Source organism: Eurytemora carolleeae, unplaced genomic scaffold (assembly GCF_000591075.1).
Source record: "Eurytemora carolleeae unplaced genomic scaffold, Eaff_2.0 scaffold66, whole genome shotgun sequence".
Lineage (NCBI taxonomy): Eukaryota > Metazoa > Arthropoda > Copepoda > Calanoida > Temoridae > Eurytemora > Eurytemora carolleeae.
The window spans coordinates 470,938-492,664 of record NW_019396101.1 but is presented as its reverse complement, the minus strand read 5'-3'; the positions used below and the strand labels follow the sequence as shown (position 1 = coordinate 492,664).

The 21,727-nt window shown below is 32.4% G+C and overlaps 1 protein-coding gene across 11 annotated transcripts; it reads right to left on the bottom strand.

Moving 5' to 3' along the window:
• Positions 1-248: 248 nt before the first annotated feature.
• LOC111694963 (broad-complex core protein isoforms 1/2/3/4/5) lies at positions 249-21,553 on the bottom strand. 11 transcript variants are annotated; one of them, XM_023464053.1, is made up of 5 exons: positions 21,360-21,553; positions 19,179-19,915; positions 7,352-7,467; positions 2,067-2,170; positions 249-433 (listed from the first exon to the last, which is right to left on the bottom strand). In XM_023464053.1, exons 2-5 carry the CDS (start codon positions 19,876-19,878, stop codon positions 310-312), a joined length of 1,044 nt encoding a protein of 347 aa, XP_023319821.1. In that variant the 5' UTR covers positions 19,879-19,915; positions 21,360-21,553; the 3' UTR covers positions 249-309. The 11 variants fall into 11 exon arrangements, with proteins under 11 accessions (XP_023319821.1, XP_023319826.1, XP_023319822.1 ...); XM_023464058.1 differs by lacking the exon at positions 7,352-7,467 and having other exon boundaries at positions 21,360-21,552; XM_023464054.1 differs by lacking the exons at positions 249-433; positions 2,067-2,170 and adding an exon at positions 6,745-6,967 and having other exon boundaries at positions 21,360-21,552.
• Between the last annotated feature and the right edge of the window lie 174 nt (positions 21,554-21,727).

The window sequence follows — 21,727 nt, the reverse complement described above, 5'->3', positions numbered from 1 at the left end:
ACATTCGAGTACCGTGTCAGATTTAAAACAGTACAGTTTAAACCTTTATCTGATCAATAATATGGAAGATATTGTTGTTTTTCTAGCTCACATTCTGACATTTCCTTCATTGTTTGTTTGAAAACATATGCAAGCCATTAATAAAGAGAAACAACAAGAATAATTTCAATCTTGATCATACAACGCCTTTAAGAGAAGGGTAACGTCGTGAATCGTACGTGCCACTCTAAAAATGGGGTCACTTAAAATTACGTCTAAAGTTTTATTACAGTGTACATCCCTTATGAGAAAGAATTGATCAAGATGGGATTATAATGGGTTTATGGTTCTTAGATACATGTCCGCTTCTACTGTTCCGAGATCTGAACACGCGCCCACAAAATGTGCACGGGAAGAACGGTTCAGCACCAAGATGAGCGCCGCGCACATGATCCTAAAATTTGTAAAAATATCATTAAATTATTACAGGTATTAAAAACAAAAATATTCAGCGGGTTTACTAGTTACTTTGTTACGTAATCATAATAAAAAGATTTATCATGTTTTTTGGGGACATAAAGTATAGTGTCAAAATATTAAAATGACAGTTTAAGTTTTAAATAAACAGTATAAATGGTCCTGCAAGGTATATTTAATACAGGTATAGGAGGGATAAGGTTTCTGCTAAGAACTATGACATGTAGGAACTAGCTTGATCAAAAATAGCAAAGATTGTAACAAAGGTCGGAACCTTCCTTGGTAGGAATGAGAGGCCAATTGCCAAATATTTACATTAAACCAGTTCTAATAACTCATACAAAATAGTCGCAAACACTAACTCTCCGATCTTTATTATACACATCTTGGAGACCAAGAAAAATCTATTATATGCAAAGATAATATATATATATATATAGATATGCAGGCAGGTATAAATTTTGAGGTCTTGAGAAAAGGTGCAAACAGCACCATCTCTGTCGTACGCATGGCATTTTATCCTCTGGATTGTTGCTAATTTATCAGGGATGGTTCCTAGCTTGGCGGAGGGGGGGATAGATAAAACTCCTATTATTGAGGGTTAGGTTAGGTTAAGACTATTTCTGGGCCGAGCGCTGCGGCTAGGATGGGCTAGGGGGCCGAGCGCTGCGGCTAGCACAGGCTAGGGGGCCGAGCGCCGCGGCTAGGACAGGCTAGGGGGCCGGCGCTGCGGCCAAATAATCAATTTAGGAGTTTTATCTATCCCCCCCTCCGCCAAGTTAGGAACCACCCCAATTTATCACTTTGTTTATGCGTGATAACACTAAATGCGTACTATAGTATCAACAATGTATACTGCATATTGTACTTAATGAAACAAATTAATCAATGCAAATAAAACTGAGGTAGGAATTTGACTAGACAAAGTTTAAATGTGCAAGTTGTACTGAATGGCATACGTAAATTAACGCAATTTAAATAAAAATTATGATTAAAAAGTACATCGAATCTAGGACAAAGTCCTCCCAAAAAAAGTTGCAATTTATTTGCCTTGTTTACTAGAATTCATGTATAAAAAACAGTAATTTTAATAATTCTTTAAACCATCAACCCCAACATCTTAATTGCATATTGTGGTACCAATTAAAAAATCTAATTTTATTTAAATATCTCATAAAAACCGTTTGATTTAATAGATATCACTTATTTAACAAATATAAAATAATTTCCAAAGGTTTGTCAATATTTCTGTTTGTCTACTATATCTTTACTAAGTACAACTGATCATAACATAAACAAAACGCGTACTGTATGTTTGTGTTACCTTGAAATTTGATTTTATTGGCCAAACAGGTCCAGATAGCAACACTTGAACTATACAGGATGCAATACGCGTACTGTATGTTTATATAACACAAATATTTCCTACAGATGGCAGCAAGGGGAGAAAGGAATATAGAAAGTAATCAATTTGCTATAGATGTCTCTCCTTGCACCTTCTCTCAGAGGTTCAAAAATTAGTTGTCTGCTACAAGCAATTTAGGAAGGAGGTTTCTACCTGCCTGCATATCTATATATATATTATCTTTGATTATATGGTACATACATACCACCATTGAAGACCTAGAAACGTACAACTGTGTACAGAGGGTGCAGCTCCAAGAAGATTTTCCATTTCCCGTAGGTATTGCATGCATGTACAGCGAACAGTCCTCTGAATAAATTAAATGTTGGGTAAAAAATCGGTTTAGGATAAAATTGAATATAGGGTTGAAGTGATATTGATATAGGATAATATTGAATATAGGGTTAAGACAATATTCAATATTGGGTGAAAGTGATATTGATATTGGGTAATATTGAATATAGGGTTAGGCTAATATTTAATATAGGGTTGAAGCGATATTGATATAGGATAATATTGAATATAGGGTTAAGACAATATTCAATATTGGGTTAAAGTGACATTGATATAGGATAATATTGAATATAGGATTAAGACAATATTTAATATAGGATTAAAGTGATATTGATATAGGATATTATTGAATATAGGGTTAAGACAATATTCAATATTGGGTTAAAGTGATATTGATATAGGATAATATTGAATATAGGATTAAGACAATATTTTATATAGGGTTAAAGTGATATTGATATAGGATAGTATTGAATATGGGGTTAAGACAATATTCAATATTGGGTTAAAGTGATATTAATATAGGATAATATTGAATATAGGATTAAGATAATATCAAATAAAGGGTTAGGCTAATATCAAATATAGGGTTAAGATAATATCAAATAAAGGGTTAGGCTAATATCAAATACAGGGTTAAGATAACATTAAATATAGGGTTAAGATAATATTAAATATAGGATTAAGATAATATTAAATATAGGGTTAAGATAATATTAAATATAGGGTTAAGATAATATTAAATATAGGGTTAAGATAATATTAAATATATAGTTAAGATAATATTAAATTTAGGGGTAGGATAATATTAAATATAGGGTTAGGATAATATTGAATATAGGATTAAGATATTAAATATAGGATTAAGATAATATTAAATATAGGGTTAAGATAATATTAAATATAGGATTAGGATAATATTAAATATAGGGTTAGGATAATATTGAATTAGGATAATGTGAAGGGCCGAGAAGGGATAAAAATAAAGTTTATGGGAAATAAAGAGGAATCGATGCAAGCATAATTTTAACATTATCGGAGGCCATTAAAGCGTTTAAATAAGAATCTGACTATAGAGAGACGAGAAATAATGTAAAATAGGGTCTAAATCAAGAATAATAACAAGAGAAATAATGTAAAATAGGATCTAAATCTAAAATAATAACAAGAGAAATAATGTAAAATAGGATCTAAATCAAGAATAATAACAAGAGAAATAATGTAAAATAGGATCTAAATCTAAAATAATAACAAGAGAAATAATGTAAAATAGGATCTAAATCAAGAATAATAACAAGAGAAATAATGTAAAATAGGATCTAAATCAAGAATAATAATAAGAGAAATAATGTAAAATAGGAACTAAATCAAGAATAATAACAAGAGAAATAATGTAAAATAGTATCAAAATCAAGAATAATAACAAGAGAAATAATATAAAATAGGATCTAAATCATTATAACAAGAGAAATAATATAAAATAGGATCTAAATCATTATAACAAGAGGAAGAAGAAAAAAGCAATGAAAAAAGGGGAAATTTCATCAAAAAGTGTGTGAGCAAAGGAATTGAGTCTGTGTCACAATCTCTTTTATTCTAATTCTTATATCTTTCCATCCAAACAATATACATTCTGTCACATTAAAAAATCTAAGTTTGAAATATCAAAGTTTTACGCCATCTGGTTGCAAAGATATTGGAATCAGAAAGTTTGAGTTTGTGGCAAAGACTCAATTCCTTTTGTCTGGAAAGTTTCTCAGAAATATGGACGAGATTAAAAAAACTAACATTTTTAGGTTGCAGAAAATACAAAAAAAAGATAAATCTTGCTTGAACGCCTCTCCACTTTTCCATGTTGTGCGCCATCATAACGTTAAAAAGTCCTAATTTAGCGAAAGATAAAAATTGAAATTTTATCAGAAGATTGTCCAACCAAAAAATATGACATCGTAAATAGCCCTTATAAATAACCAATTATTATTATCATTATTTTCTTTCTGGGCGCCAACTGTTTTAAGCCATAAATGAGACTGACCACTTTTTGAACACTTCCATGTTTCTGATCTTATAATGAAGAATGAAGTTTTAAAAGAAAATGTGTTGGAAGAATGAGGCGACTAGAAACACGGAAACTTTCCATAATATGTTTCCAAACTAAAAACTGGGATTTTAAACTTTTTGATCCGACAGGAATCAAAACTTAAGAATAATCTGATCCCGAATTTATTCCTAAATCGGTTTCAAAGCCTTGCGGGTTTTCTGATTAAAGGGGCTGTTGCCAGGGCGTATTCAGGAATTTGTCCAGGGGGGGCTTAAATTTGTTCTCTTTCCAGGCTTACATTTTTTTTTCTCTTTCCAGGGGAGGGGGGTCAGCACCCGTTGGGGCCTGAAAACCCCCTAAAATCAATAGATTTCTCTGGTCCAAGGGGGGACTATGTCCCCCCCCCCGATTACGCCTCTGGCTGTGCCGTAACCCTTCATTAAAAGAGTGGCATATCTAATTCACAACGGTACCCTTAAAAGCGTTGGCTAATAAAGTATGATTTAGATATCCCATGTTTTTGTTTTCTTTTTGAAAACTTAATTTTTATTTGTGGTTACTCTAAAAAAAGGCGTGTGTATTTCTTGCTTTAAAAGTAATAAAGAAATCATCAAAACGATACACGGTTGTTAATCAAATTCAGGATTTGAGGTACCGTAGTGGATCGGACAAGCCCTTAATTTTTATTGGAGGGACACTTAAAATTACGATGAGAGTCCCTTTAAGCATTAGGGAAGAGTACAAACCTGTTTGGAGATTGTTAAGAAATTGATAAATCATATTACGGCTGTCATTTACAAGAGGCAAAACCATTTTACTTATTTCCAACAAAGATTGCAGTTAAGCTTATATCGGTTATGGGGGGGGGAGGGCAATTTACCCTTTATATATAATTTATGGTAATACTATACCATATCTGGAGCAAATAGATACTAGTACAATAGATGGCAACGTAGAATTTGTAAACTCTCAGTACATCTGTATTCTTACGTCACAAGTGTCAACTTAGGTTTTGTTTCCGACAAAATTATTAATAATAGTGATAATGTTAGAATAAAGGGCTTCTCTTACATGTAAAATAAGTGAAATTTTACTTGTTCTTTATTTTCTGTTTTGCACTTTTTTAATTTAATCTTGAAAAACTTTTGCGAAAAATTTCGTTTTCCTTGTTGTATTTGACACTTTTGACGTCGTGCATGATTGATCCAAATCTATATTGCCACCTATTGTAATTGATCTATTTGATCTGGATAAGCTATGAATTGCTGGTATAAGAACTAATGATGGGCGATAACTTAGTAAAAAAACTTTAATGAGTTTGGACTTAAAATTCATTCCAAAGAAATCTTGAAATTTTACTCATTTAAATTTGTTTAAACAAAAAACAAATGTTTTCCTTACACTTTGCCAACTTAAACTCCTCAGAGAAGATAAATGCAAAAAAACCCAGTTTTTTTGCTTAGTTGCATTAAAGCAAATAAAATACAGTTTTAAAATATTTGATCCTTCAGATAGTTTGGGTTGTACTTAAAACTAACAAAATTCCGGCTCTTACTTGTTACACCAAATCACGGCTAATGCAAGTAAATCTTTTTTTGCGATAAAAACTCAACGGACCGAAATAGAATATTAGCAAGAAATCTACAGTTTATTTTATAATATCCAGTTTAAGTTTTCAAATGTACTTCCTGTAACTGTAGTTTTAGTTTTAGTTTAGATTTAGTTACAGTAGTAACTGTAGTTTTAGTTTTCAAATGTACTTCCTGTAACTGTAGTTTTAGTTTAGATTTAGTTACACAGTAGTCACTGTAGTTTTAGTTTTCAAATGTACTTCCTGTAACTGTAGTTTTAGTTTAGATTTAGTTACACAGTAGTCACTGTAGTTTTAGTTTTCAAATGTACTTCCTGTAACGGTTAAACTTAATTGTTAATCGTTAGAACACAGTACAATATCCTACTGTAAGACTTGACTCTCTCTATACTGACTCTCTCTGACTCTATCTATATCTATATCTATATCTATATCTATATCTATATCTATATCTATATCTATATCTATATCTATATCTATATCTATATCTATATCTATATCTATATCTATACATTAAACTATCACGGGAAGGGATTGTTACCAATTGATCATTGTGCTCTGATAAAGTATTGATCGAAATTCAAGAGACTGATTCAATTTCCTACACTGGCTACAGCCTATCATCTTTCTTTTCAACAGAATTAAGTGCATTTATACAACCAGATATGTTAGCAAAACTGATAATTCGCATCAAATTTTACTTTTCTAATCATTATATTTTTGCAACCTGATACTGTAAACCTTTTAAACATGAAAATTTGAGGCTTTTTGACCGTAGTTTAAAATATCAAAGGTCTAAGACATCCGGTTGCAGAGATTTATGAATTAGAAAATTAAGGTTGGATGTAAGTTCCTTAAATTTTATATTTTACATTTCATTTTCTTACACTTTGCAGGTTTTTTTTTTTCAAAAAAACTTCCTTATCAACTTTGAATAAAATAAATTGCAATTGGTAATAAAATCAAAACTCGTATTTATTTCAATAACCATGAAATTATAGGTATAACAGGAGTAATCTTGTTGAACCTTTGCTAGGTATATGAACTATATAGGTCCAGGTACTCCAGGAGTAATCTTGCTGAACCTATGATAAGTATGAATATGCATCCTAAGTGCAGTACTAGAATTCTTCTCTACTCCGCAATGGGAACAGGTATGGATAAACCCAGGGAAATGAATCTAAAAAAGAAAATTAAAATTTAAATTTAAATTTTTCCCCAACTAATATTTACCAATCACATTCGCAATATGGCCAATAGTTAGATACCGAAAACGAAATATCGATAAAATATTTTACAATTATTTTTTCTGAATGTAAAGTATGTTACAGGGTGTCCAACGAAACATGACAGTTGGTGAATAGTTTAAAATGTCTTCTTCCATAATTTGATAAGTTGTTTGATACTAAAGAGACTAATAACATTGATTTCACAGTAAAATATATGAGTTAAACATTTTTTTAAAGAAATAAACTGCAAAAAGTCTTTAATATCTAATACAGTATGTGAAAGATAACATTCAAAACTTTTCACCAAATGCCATGTTTCGTGAGACACCCTCTACCTCTGCGTGACGTCGTATCCTGGCTTTGTCTGTACTCTCCTTCCCACACCTGGTGCACTCCCAGATCCTCTTCTCCATCCTGTAGACCAGGGAGGCCAGCACTAGTTCCTCAAGCTCTAAACACACACGGAGACACACATGAGCAGAATTGAGGTTTGCTAAACTCTCAAATCATAACAAATATTACAAATTTTGTATGTTAGTAGCATTTTTACATTGGAAAAGATTTTATGAAAAAATGCGTTCCTTCGAGGTTTAATTTTTTTTTTATTTTCGTCCAAAAAATTTCGTTGATTTCAGTCTAAATTTAGATCGAACACAATTTAGTTTGCACCAATGCATGAACTAATTTCCATCAAAAAATTCATTTTTAAGTTGATCAGAATTAGCAATGTTTACCAAGTAAACTTTGATCGCCTTCTATATATAAATTTGGCTTGTCTGTTTGTCTGTCTGTTTGTATCCAATAAACGTCAAAACGGCTTAACCGATCGGGCCCAAATTTTTTGTGGGACATCTAGGGACCTCAGGGAAGGTTTATGAAAAATCAAAATTTCAAATATTTGTCTCCATCAAAATTCGATCGTCATTAAATTTTTAAAAATTTTGAAAATCCGCGAATTTTTTTGTGAAAATCCGCGAATTATTTTTGTTTTGTTTTACGATGTACACAAAGAGAACATGTTCACAACTAATTTAGAAGATGGGCGCGAAGCGCCCTCTAAGGCTAGTTAAATTAAGTTCATATTCCATCCTATTCCGGGGACCACCATAAAATTGGGTGTTAGAAATATTGGAATTAGTGGACACTGGACACTGAACTGCGATCAAAAGCATTTTTTACATACAGGGTGTCCCACATCATATTAGATCGCGCATAGCTCAAAATTGTGATTTTAGGGACAAATCAGAAAATCTAAAAACAATGAATCATTTTTTAAAAATGTAAAAGGTTTTTATAAGTTTTCTTGCAGAAAATATTAGGTTTTTCGAGTATTATGTGCGTATATTGGCGTTAAAGCTTGGAGATAAATCTATTATGATATGGGACGCTCTCTATAAGGATTTAAAAACATTTCTAAACTGTCCTCGAACTTTTAAAAGCTGTGAATTTACAAAGTTTCTTATTATGATTCAGTTTTCATTGTGACATTTTTATTTTTATTTAAAGTTTCTGATCAAATATTGCTTTTGGAAGCATATAAATTATGACCTTATTTAAAGTGGCTTGTTTTGATCAGAAAGGTAGATAAATATTGAATCCGATCTTTGCTGTCAGTAAAAAAATTAACATAAAGAAATCAATGTCAAGAAAGTAGATTAAAAAAATTTGCTAATGGTTAAAAGTGGTCGCGATTTTCTGCTATTTCTGTGTATATTATAAATTGTAAATTACAGTGCGCTGTCTCTTATGGCGTTTGTTCCATGAAGCCTGGTATCAAAATACACTTTAAATATTATTTTATATTTTCAGCATTGAGAAACCATTTTGAATGTAAATGCTGTGAAAATATAAAATTCAATAAAGATAAAATCCCCCTAATCTTCTATTCCTAACCTTAACCGGGAAAATATGTAATTTGAGTCCGAGGGGAATAAAAAAGATAAAAGAATAAAAAATCGATAACTTAAACTTAGCTCACATACACGCACGAGGTAGATTTAAAAAATTTAATTTTGTTAAATCAGGATTATTAATGCATTCGGCGGGAAAATACACAAAAATAGAAATAAGGGATTTTGATATTTGATGGCCAAATGACATAGCGTGCTTCTAAGAAAGGTTAAACTTTCGTTTCTTAAAAAACATACTGGATGATAAAAAAAATTTATGCAATATTGGATGTTTTTTTCTATTTATGGTTTCTTTTGTAAAAAAAATCTGTTATTCATATCCATCTTTTAATAATTCTTTTTAAAAATGATGATACTTTTTTGTAGTTTAGATAATTTCGTTGAATTAAATAATTTTCGATTTTTGACATGTTTTAAGCATTAGAATATTGACATATCACCTTACAAAAATGGTGTTAAAAAAACACATTTAAAAAGTTGTCACTTGTCACTATTTTTTTTTTGGTACCTTGGGTTTAAATTTTAGCAAATCCAGTTTAGTATATTCACATTTTGAATTTAAATATACTATAAAAGTTGTCTAACTCATGTCGTGCAAAATCAGATAGAAAAGTCGATAATTTTCAATCTAAATTTGTGAAAGGGGAGAGTAAAGTAAATCTATTGTAAGCTCCCATAGTTTAAATAGAACTAGTATTGAACATTCACACTAACTTTCAAACACTCGGAGCATTTAAATATTATAAAGTATTTATTTTTAACTTTAGATAGGTTCAAAGAAAACATATAGAAAGAAACAGAGGTGGAAACTTTAGAATGAAATATCCAGATATCCCGTCGGATAATTAATCTGAAGATTAAAGTCATTAGGAAAACAAGCAATATTTAATCTGGAGATTAAGAAAAAGAGTGGATTAAGCCTTAATCCTGATATCCACCATTCTAAAGTTTCCACCTCAGTTAGAAGAAATTTTAAGTGCCCTCTATATTAACAGATTAACAACACCCATTAAAACCATATTAAAACCATATATTTGTTTTTCTATCAAAAAAAAAATTAATTGCCACTCGATAGTTGAGGGTTACTTTAAATTACATTTTCAGCCTCTTTATTGTGAAATTAGAGGAGTTTAGAAGTTCCATTTTCCGTCGACGAATGCTTCCTTGTGATAGGTCGATATGTGTTTTTCTAAACTATTCTTTGTGCTGTAAAGTTTTCCGCATCGCGAGCAGGGATGACAGGGTGTACCGATAAAATGTCTGCTCTCAATATGATCCTTCATCCTGTACTTTCTCTTGATAACCCTGGTACAGATGAGACATCTCCAGGTATCCTTGCACGAGGTGTCGTCCAGGACCGGAGTCATATATCCGGATACATCTACAGAGTACAGATATAGGTTACACTTCGAGGTACAGGATACATTTGGAGGTATAGGATACATTTGCAGATATAGGATACATTTGGAGATATAGGAAACATTTGGATATAGGATTCACTTTCAGATATAGAATAAAATTTGCAGATATAGGATACATTTGCAGTCATAGTATACATTTGCAGATATAGGATACAATTGCAGTTAGAGTATACATTTGCAGTTATAGGATACAATTGCAGTTAGAGTAAACATTTGCAGTTATAGGATACAATTGCAGTTAGAGTATACATTTGATGTTATAGGATACAATTGCAGTTAGAGTATACATTTGCAGATACAGAATACATTTGGAGATACGGATATATTTGTAGATACAGAATACATTGCATATATAGGATACATTTGCAGATACAGGATTCATTTACAGATATAGGATACATTTGTAGATACAGGATACAATTTGCACATATAAGATACACTTGCAGATATAGGATACAATTGCAGATACAAGATACATTTGCACATATAAGATACACTTGGAGATATAGGATACATTTGATTTGCACATATAAGATACACTTGCAGATATAGGATACAATTGCAGATACAAGATACATTTGCACATATAAGATACACTTGGAGATATAGGATACATTTGTAGATACAAGATACATTTGCACATATAAGATACACTTGGAGATATAGGATACATTTGCAGATATAGGATACATTTGCAGATACAAGATACATTTGCACATACAAGATACACTTGGAGATATAGGATACATTTGTAGATACAAGATACATTTGCACATATAGGATACACTTGGAGATATAGGATACATTTGCAGATATAGGATACATTTGCAGATACAAGATACATTTGCACATATAAGATACACTTGCAGATATAAGATACATTTGCAGATACAAGATACATTTGCACATATGAGATACACTTGCAGATATAGGATACATTTGCAGATATAGGATACATTTGCAGATACAAGATACATTTGCACATATAAGATACACTTGCAGATATAAGATACACTTGCAGATACAAGATACATTTGCACATATAAGATACATTTGCACATAAATTTAAGATTCGTTTATGGACAATTTACAAATAACAGTTTTTTTAAAATAATCTATGCATCATATGTATCATGTATTATTAAAATTTAATGATATAATCCTGAAAAAAATATTTTTAGAACAAAAAATGAAGATATCCAGTTGCAATACATAAATATTTCCTATAAATTCTATTAGATAAAGAAAATTTAATACAATAGAATAAAGTAGTTGACAAAAAGATATACAGATTCTAAAACGGGTATGACAGCTAAGAATACATATTCAAGATAAAAATACGTACAATATACATTGCATATGTACATTTTATACATTATTTGGCTGTCATTTACTGGAAGAAACAGAGAAAGTACAATTGTCAAGTGGACCAAATTCTCCTATTTTTTTTTGGCAGAAAAAAGTGAACTATCAAAGAAAATAAAGATAAGTACAATAATTTCCCATATATTTATATTCTAATCTGGTTTGATTTTCAATCTTAATGAAAGGTTTTTTATCTATTTATATTTATAAGCTCTAGAGATGAACACACATTGTTTCATTTTTTATGATAAACCGCCAGATGGGTTTGAAGACTGTTCTTTGTTGAATATGTTTTGGCGCAAAAATGACAGGAATATCCGGGAAATCCGCCAAAATGGCGACTGGTCACGTGATCTTTCATTCTACATCTCCGGCGGATAATCTTAGCGCAGATGGTACACCTCCATGTCTCTGGATCCAGTGGGTTGACCAGCTCCATATATTCGGACACGTCTACCACAAAATTAATTTATTGATTGATTCACAAAATAGTTTATTTATACTGAGGGTTGTCATTTTATTACACTTTATTGCTGTGATATAAAGCCATATGGTTCTGCAGACTGTTCTTAGTAGTGTACTGTTTATTACACAGATTGCAGATATGGTTTGGTGAATTGAACAAATGGCGGCTCTCGATGTGATCCTTCATTCGACATTTACGCTTTACTACTTTCCCACAGAGAGTACATTTCCACGTATCGAAGTGCAGATATTCCATGTACTCAGACACGTCTTAAATAAAGGTTCATCAAACGAATGACAATGTTCAGTGAAATGTGAAGGTTGTCATTTATAGCTGGGAATTTTAGAAATAAATAAATAAAAAATTACCAACGAACACTTTCGATGAATTGAAAGGGAGGGACGCGATAAGCCTTGCGAAATGGTCTCCAAGCCTCTGTATTCGCTGACCTGGCGTTACCCCTCTCCTTTAGAATTAATATTTTAGAAGTAATGTATAAAATATTTTGGAAAAAATATTTAATATTATAATAGTTATGAAGGTTTTTTAGATATTCAAGAAAATACTGCATAACTTTTAAAGATTAACTTATATAATATCTATTCTAACGTGTATGGGTAGTGCCAGGTCATTTTAAATACTCATTTACGAATACGGAGGCTTGGGGACTACTTTGTGGGGCGCATGGCGGCACTACACCCCCTCCCTCGTCTTTATGAATGAATATTAGCTCGGAGGTAGGATTAAAACTAGCTTTAAATTAATCTTTAAAAATTAAATGTTAATTTTTTTAAATTTTACAATATATTTCTTTTTTAAATATTCACATGATAGGTGGATACATCGTTCTAGATATTCTTATGATAGACTGATACATGGTTCCAGATATTCTTATGATAGGTGGATACATGGTTCCAGATATTCTTATGATAGGTTGATACATGGTTCCAGATATTCTTATGATAGGTTGATACATGGTTCCAGATATTCTTATGATAGGTTGATACATGGTTCTAAATATTCTAATAATAGGTTGATACATGGTTCTAAATATTCTTATGATAGGTTGATACATAGTTTTAGATATATTCTAATAATAGGTTGATACATGGTTCTAAATATTCTTATGATAGGTTGATACATAGTTTTAGATATTTGTATGACAGGTAGATACATGGTTCTAAATATTCTAACGATAGGTTGATACATGGATGGTTCTAAATATTCTTATGATAGGTTGATACATGGTTTTAGATATTTTTATGGCAGGTTGATACATGGTTCTAAATATTCTAATGATAGGTTGATCCATGGTTCTAAATATTCTTATGATAGGTTGATACATGGTTCTAAATATTCTTATGATAGGTTGATCCATGGTTCTAAATATTCTTATGATAGGTTGACATGGTTCTAAATATTCTTATGATAGGTTGATCCATGGTTCTAAATATTCTTATGATAGGTTGATACATGGTTCTCCGTTCTAAATATTCTTATGATAGGTTGATACATGGTTCTCCGTTCTAAATATTCTTATGACAGGTTGATACATGGTTCTAGATATTCACATGATCGGTTGGTACATTGTTCTAAATATTCTTATGATAGGTTGACATGTGATTTTGAAGACTGTTTCTCGTAAGATAGTTCTTAGCACAGTAAACACACGTGTGGGTCATCGTGTTCAAATGGAGACTCTCAACATGATCCTTCAGGATATATTTTCTTTTGCAAACCTGGACAGTCGTTAAACATTTATCGTTGAATCATAACCAAATTACCAACAGAAATCATTTCCCAAATTTTGTCATCCTGCTCTTTAATTTGTTCATGATAGATCTAAAAATTATCCATGAATTAAAAGTTTTTGTCAGACTAGTTCAAAATATTATGAAAAGAAAAATGTGAAAAAAATTAAGATCAAAGATTTAAATAATGTTTTTCCTTGCTACAAACTAGACATTGCCAGGATTCACTTCCATTAACCTCAACCATCTTCATGTACACTTCCACTTCTAAAATTTGAACTTTTATCTACACGTACTTATCAATTTGAATTCTTATTTACACTTCTAAATATTCAAATTTCAGCATCTACATTTTCACTCCTAAAATGATATTTAATGCACACCCACTCTGTTTAGTATTCAAATTATTATTTATTGTACAGTTCCACAACAAAAATAGGGATTTTTATGTAATCGTCCACTTTTAATATCAAAATCATCATGCACAATTTTTCTTTAAAATTACCAATCCTTGTGTACGTTTACTTATTTTTTCCACTTTATGTAGTGTTTATTGATACATTCTACAATTACCAATCTACATTAGCCCTGTACCAAGGACAGTGCTCACTTACACTTTTCTATTTCTAAGTTGTTCAAACATGGTTAACAATTTTTACACGTTCACAATTTCTACACATAGTTCACATTTTATCACAAAAACCTAACAATCTTCTACGTATATCAAAACAGTTATTTAGGTATTATTAAAAAACCATGAGCTGTCATTTTAAGTGTTTAATTAGAAGTAAGCTCTTTATTTTTAAAAAACAATATATTAACAAAAGAAATGGTATGCTAGAAGTATGTTACAAATCGTTAGCTTTGGCACTAATTCCGTGCACACTACGCATGTGCGTGAGAAACCCTTGCCATGTTCTCTTCTCCTCCCTACACATTCTGCACATATACATCCTTGTAGTATGCTTAGCCTCAATATGACTCCGAAGATTACTGGAGTTCCTGAACCCAAGGTTGCAGAGGGAGCAGGAGAACTGTTTCAAACCCATCCTGTCGGTCGAGGTCAACATCATTCTCTTCACCTCCTCCCACAACACTAAACAACCGAATCGATCAGGACTACTTAATCCAACAGCAATTACAAACACAACGATTGAGCTGTCATTCATTTTTTATTTTTCATTTTATCTTTCATAAAATTAAGAGAATTGGAGGCAAAGAAGAATTATGACGACTTTAGTATTTTTATCCGTTTTCTTTTATTAAGTTTGATGCAGGCCTCGGAAGCTCTAATATTACGAGAACAATAAAACCAGATTTATGAAGATTGACATTTTATTCCTCTTTATTATACAATTGGTCATTTAATAGTAATATTATATTTTATAATAATTAAACAAATGTTACGAGTTTCTCTTAAAAATAAAAATTGGAAACTTGATTAACGAGATTTTTAAAATGTAGATCCATCAATGATTTCTTTATGATTTCTTCTGTTATGCATTTTTAGATTGGCACTTGTGCTCCCCACATAATCACAAATATTACAGGGAAAACTGAGCATCTGTAGATGGTTAGTTTGCACGTGGTTTTTGAGCGCGGTTTTCCATTTTGAAACCTTGAGACAAGACACACATCTCCAGACTGTACCACGAACCTCACAATGTATCTTCTCTATATGCTCGGAGACCAGGAGATCAACCTCTACGATAGAATAGATCAAGATATGTTTTCATCTAAAGTAGATATTACCACTAGGGCTGTCATATCTCTGGAAAAAGTTTTGATGTGAATAATTTTGGAAGATCCTGTTTTATTTCATTAGTTTTTAATTTCATTATGATCCCATCTTAAGTCTGTGGTTTCTATGCATGTGCATTCGCAGAGCACCTTTAGAGGTTAATATTTTGTCACATTCAGTACATGGATATACGTTGTCCAGATGTTGTCCTTCGATATGTTCTTTCAGATTATTCTTCGTTTTCACCATTTTGTCGCATATGGTACACTGCCATAGATATCCTCCCATCGAGGTTACAACCGTCCTCATGTGGACATCAAGATGAGAATATTCTAAACATCAAGTTTTCTCAAAATATGTCAAAATAATTCTATTAATATTTGTAATGAAACTACGGGCTGTCATATATGTCTTAACTTTGCAGAAACAATTTTACTTTTCTCTCAAACTTTTAATTAATAAATAATTGTATTTATTTAAGAAAACACATATTTTACTAAATGTACATCAATTCTACTTGTACCCTCTTCCATTTTTTTCCCGGTAAAATGCTTAAATTGAAAATGACTTCATAAACATGTCTTTCTTTGACTAGATATGCCAATTTCTTATATGCCCCCGGAGCGCGGGTTGACTATTGCAAACTTTAATACAATTAGGATATGTGCACGGATACTGCATTTGCAAGTGGAGAGCTTCAATATGATTTTTCAGATGATCTTTCTTGTTAAATCCTTTTCCACATTGAACACAGATCCAACGCTTCCCTCCCGTTTCCACGGATTCAGCGCTACAACTCATGAAGGATTCAATCGCAACTGAAAACGAAATTGTTTCAAACATTTTATCAATCCAGAAATAAGGGGACACTGTGGGCCGGTCTTCACGTCAATTCTTGGAAGCTTTCTGTGAAGCAGAATCTTGAATATAAACTCCAGCTTAGTATAGGTTTGTTTAGAGGGTTCTGTAGGTACAACAAGTATGAAAGATGAACGAGTCTTTAACAATTTTTAATAGAAGTACAGAACTTTCTTCTCTAAATACACCTTACATTTCGAAAAGAAAATAATTTTAAAGCTCGCATTTATTCTAAAAAAATGCTTTCGTATTTAGTATAAAGCATTCGTAACGATTTTCTCTCTAGAGACACTAAAATTATATTTTCTAGTTCTTTCTCTTAACAATCCTAATAAGGGATTAAAAGTCTTTCCGTTTTAAAGTTTTAATGAGGATAAAACTAGAACTTGAGTCTTCAGACCGTCTTGATGTATCAAAGCGAGGGACTCAAAGAACCATAACATCCATAAATACTATTTAATTCATGACATAATTTTTCATAACAAAAAAAATTAATTAATAACCAGCAAAAAAGTGCGTTCAATTTTTTTCAATGATCTATACATTAAAAGTTTTAGAAATGCATAAAAAAGTATACTTATTTAAACGAGTTCTTCACTTTTATGAGGTATTTTTTTTAAAAAAATGAGATCTATTTCTACTTTGCGTTGTAGAAATAGATAAAAAAAACAGATTTACATTTAATAGAAAGAATTATGACGATCAGCGAGAATTCTTTACATTTTTTAAATTTTAATATTGGTATAATAATTTGCAGCTATTAAGTTCAGATATGTAATTTTTGGACCTGTAAAAATGTCCCGAAATCTAATATTAATTAATCTGATGTTAACAACTTAATATTAATGCATATAAGTATTGTGATATTGCTTAGGCTATTTGGAGATGATGACAAAGTTGGTGATTTATGTAATTTTATCATTCAAAAATTTACTATAAAAGACATTTTTAGCTTGGAGTGATTGAATTGGTGTTTAAAAATAAATCTGACTGACCTATCCTAATCTTATATTCATTTAAAATGTTACAAGAAATACAATATAAATAGAATAGAATTGACCCTCTCGGTACTTACTGTGGGATTTAGAAATACTACTATGCATAATTTGTACAATACTACGGACAGAAAACTTGCCAAGTAGNTGAGTAAGTTCGGGATTATTGTTTAAGAATAAACGGACCTACGTGATCAAGAGCTTCTCTTAATGTTGGAATTAAATAAATGGCACATTCTGCCTCGGTTAAACTTCTTTTTGCCAGTGTAAATGACAGCCCACAGTAATTACAATTTAACAAGAAGGGAAGAAAATTTGAATTGAATTTTAAGTAATTTTTCTTTCTTTCTTGTGTTTCATAAGAAAACAAAATATTTTGCCATTTTTTACGCTCTTAACAGTTATGACAAAATATTTTGATTTTAAAAAGACAATTTCATGAAACAATTTCAATCTTTGTCTTGTAAATTTACGAGATAATGTATCATGATGCAATAAAACAATCGCCTTGAATGAAGCCTACTACGTCACAAAGTTTTCCTGTTTTTCATAATATTCGTCATTGTGCGGAAATAAAGTCGACGATAATTTTTAAGTATGAAAATAATAAGAACGTAGAATTATCTGTCAGAAAACTAGTTCTGTAAGAATACCATGAACAAATGGAAAAGGAGGTTCAAATGCAATTGTTTTACTTGAGCAACAAAGTACCAGATTCCAAGGTTTTGTGTACAGAGAGAACCAGAGAACATGATCAAATCACTTTTAGCTTTTAAAATGCTCATTTTCGTCTGACATATCTTGAACCCCAAATTATCAAAAGTCAACATCGGAATCAGTGTCTCATGTTTTCTGTATCTCAGTGTATACTGTATAGTCATCACATTTCAAATCTACCAAATCTTTATATTTGCTAAACATGTAAAAAATATTGAATATTTCTCAGTTTTTAAACAAATTTTGTTATGTGACAAAGATACAAGTACAAAAAAAGAAATCAGGAAAAAAGTTGAAAAGAATTTTTGATTGAAATAAACAGATATTAAAACTGCGTTTTTTCTCTTTAAAGTTTTATATTCAGTCAATTCAATCAAATAATCTCTTCACATGAAGCTGTTTGGCATGTCTAAAAAAAGAGAAAAACCTACCCGTGTAAGAAAAAATTATAATACAAATTATTCATCTATTTACCCCCCCCCCCCAAGAATATTTTTCCACAATTGCTGAACAAGAATGTATATTTTCTTTAAAATCACCCCCCCCTAAAAAAAATTCTTTTAGGCCCCATTTCTCATTTTTCCACAGTTAATAATAATTAATGTCCTTAATAGATAAGCCCTTGGGCCCTGATGCCAAATCTAAGAAAAGAATTAAGATTCAGAAAAGAGACTATTAAAGGGTTATTTTGAACACTTAACAGCTTCATAAGAAAAAGAGAATGAATTGAAAATATTCCTTCTCACAAAAGAAATAGTAACTCTACAAATGGCACCACCCATAGTTGAGGACATAATTAAGTCCCATAAATTATACCCCCCCCCCCCCCCCATTTTATCGGACATTATAAAGGAACTTTTGTGGTTAAATATGACAAGAAATATTTTCACTTCATTTTCTGGTTGAGTATGTTCTAATTTTAAGAAAGTATTTCCTACCTTTATTTCCGTCAGCTGTTGATGAATTTTGATCTCCTATAGTTCCGTCATAGTTCCCTTCATATCCTCCCTCGTAGTCACCATAATCCTCCCCGTAATCAGCATCAACCAGTTCACCACCGCCATAGTGGTCAACGGGGGCCATCACATTGTTATCTGTACTCAGCTGAGGTTCAGTTTTAACAGGAGTCACTTCCTGGATATCATCGTCTTTATACACAGCAGGGAGAGGGGTTGAAGTGGTGGGATTAGGACGGATTTTCTTGGATGGCGGAGGTATTGACGATTCGGGGGGTTCTCTTGACTTAGATTTAACTGCCGGGGCGGATGTGTTATTTGAACTATCACTTTGAGTTAAACCTTTGACCTTGAGATCCTCCGCCACGGCGAGAAAAGTGTTTAAATCCTCCTGCGCCACATTCACCTCGCCGTGGTACATAAAGTTCAAAACGGAAACAAGATCACTGTATTTCACACCTTTCAGATAGAGAAGCGGATGTTCGTGTTTGTTCCGCTTGAGGATAGCTCTGAAGAACGGACTGCAGGCGGAGAGAATAACTTTATGTGCTGGGATCTGATCATCTTCACACGCTAAGGTTATGTCGAAAAAGTCTTTATCTTCTCTAATCTCTCGGAATGCTTTACTAATGTTGGACTCAAAATCGTTCCAACGGAGACAAAACTTCTCCGACGAACCCATTCTGGGCACTTACTGTGTTGAGAGTTCAAGATAGAAGCTGAAAAAGAAAATAATATTGGTAGCCTAAACTAAAATAAGATTAATTTCGAACTTCTTAGATTAACAAACCACGAAACCTGCTATCCAATATGTGAAAACTATAGTTCAAAATTATAAAGATTCGAGAATTAATTCGAATTTGCCGCAGCGCTCGGCCCACTAGCCTGTCCTAGCCGCAGCGCTCGGCCCAGAAAGTGTCTCAACCTAACCTAACCCTAAATAATAAAAAGTAAATAATAATAAATTTGCTGGTTATTCTGATCATTGTAATACTTTGCTGCTAGAAACATATTCAAATTACTAAAGATTGAGAATTTTTTATAGAATATTTGCGGATTATTCTTCTAAAGTTTATGAATTTTATCAAATTTCATTCAAAGAAAAATTTCATGGGTCTGTCCTAGTATACGATTTTTGGACCCCCCCCCCCTCCTATCAATTTTGTACATGACCATGACTATGACACTTTCTGGGCCGAGCGCTGCGGCCACGGGTTAGGTTATTATTATTTATTTTTTTGTTATTTAGGGTTAGGTTAGGTTAAGGAAAGGCCGAGCGCTGCGGCCACACTTTCTGGGCCGAGCGCTGCGGCTAGGATGGGCTAGGGGGCCGAGCGCTGCGGCCACGGGTTAGGTTATTATTATTTATTTTTTTGTTATTTAGGGTTAGGTTAGGTTAAGGAAAGGCCGAGCGCTGCGGCCACACTTTCTGGGCCGAGCGCTGCGGCTAGGATGGGCTAGGGGGCCGAGCGCTGCGGCCACGGGTTAGGTTAAGTTAACTGTCAGACCCATGTACAAAATTGATAGGAGGGAAGGGGGGCTGGGGGGGGGTCCAAAAATCGTATACTAGGAAATTACCAATTTCATAATTTCAGGAGTTTGTCTCGTCAGGAGTCTGTCTTTCAGGAGTTTGTCTTTCCGGAGTTTGTCTTTCCGGAGTTTGTCTTTCAGGAGTTTGTCACGGCACCCTCCTCCCTCCTATAATTTTGTACATGACTTAGATTTCAACTATTTTCAACAAAACAATATTTATTTTGTATTATTCCAGGGTTAGATTAGATTCGGATAATTTCGGTGCCGAGCGCTGCGGCCAGGACAGACCTTTAGTTTCAACACTGTTATTAAATATTAGGAGTCAGGTTAAGACATTTTATAGGCTAAGCACTGCGGCTATGACAGGCTAGGGGGCCGAGCCCTGCGACTAGAGCAGGCATAGGGGCCGAGCGCTGCGGCTAGAACAGGCTAAGGGGGCCGGATGCTACGGCCACATGACCCACTTTATCCATATATTTTTCTCTAATGAAGAATTGGGTCTGTCCTATCCAAAAATCGTATACTAGGAAATTACCAAGAATTAAAACAAATTCTTTGATCCCAAAATTCAAGCTAAAATCTAAGAAAATCTCAGGAAGTTTAGTTTAACAACAGAAATATTATTATTACCTTCACATGGCAAGCAACAGAAAATTTACATCTGTAGAAGTGTGTCTCTTTTCTTCGGAAATGACTAGGGTCTCCCTAGATAGTTTGGAATTATTCCGATTTCACTGGAAGAAGTTTACGCAGTTATAACGTATTTTTTTGTTATCAATATATAAAACCAACATGGCGGTCGCTTGCCGGTTTGTTAAGGCTCCTGAAATACCGAACTCTGATTGGTTAAAAATATAATTTACTGAATTCTGATTGGTTCAATCAACTTTTTGCAGCCAATCACAATTTAGTATTTGGACGCAACAAAACAGACCATTTTTAATATTTTGTTAATTTTACAATTTTGAATTTAGCTTAAATTATAAGCTTTGGCTTCA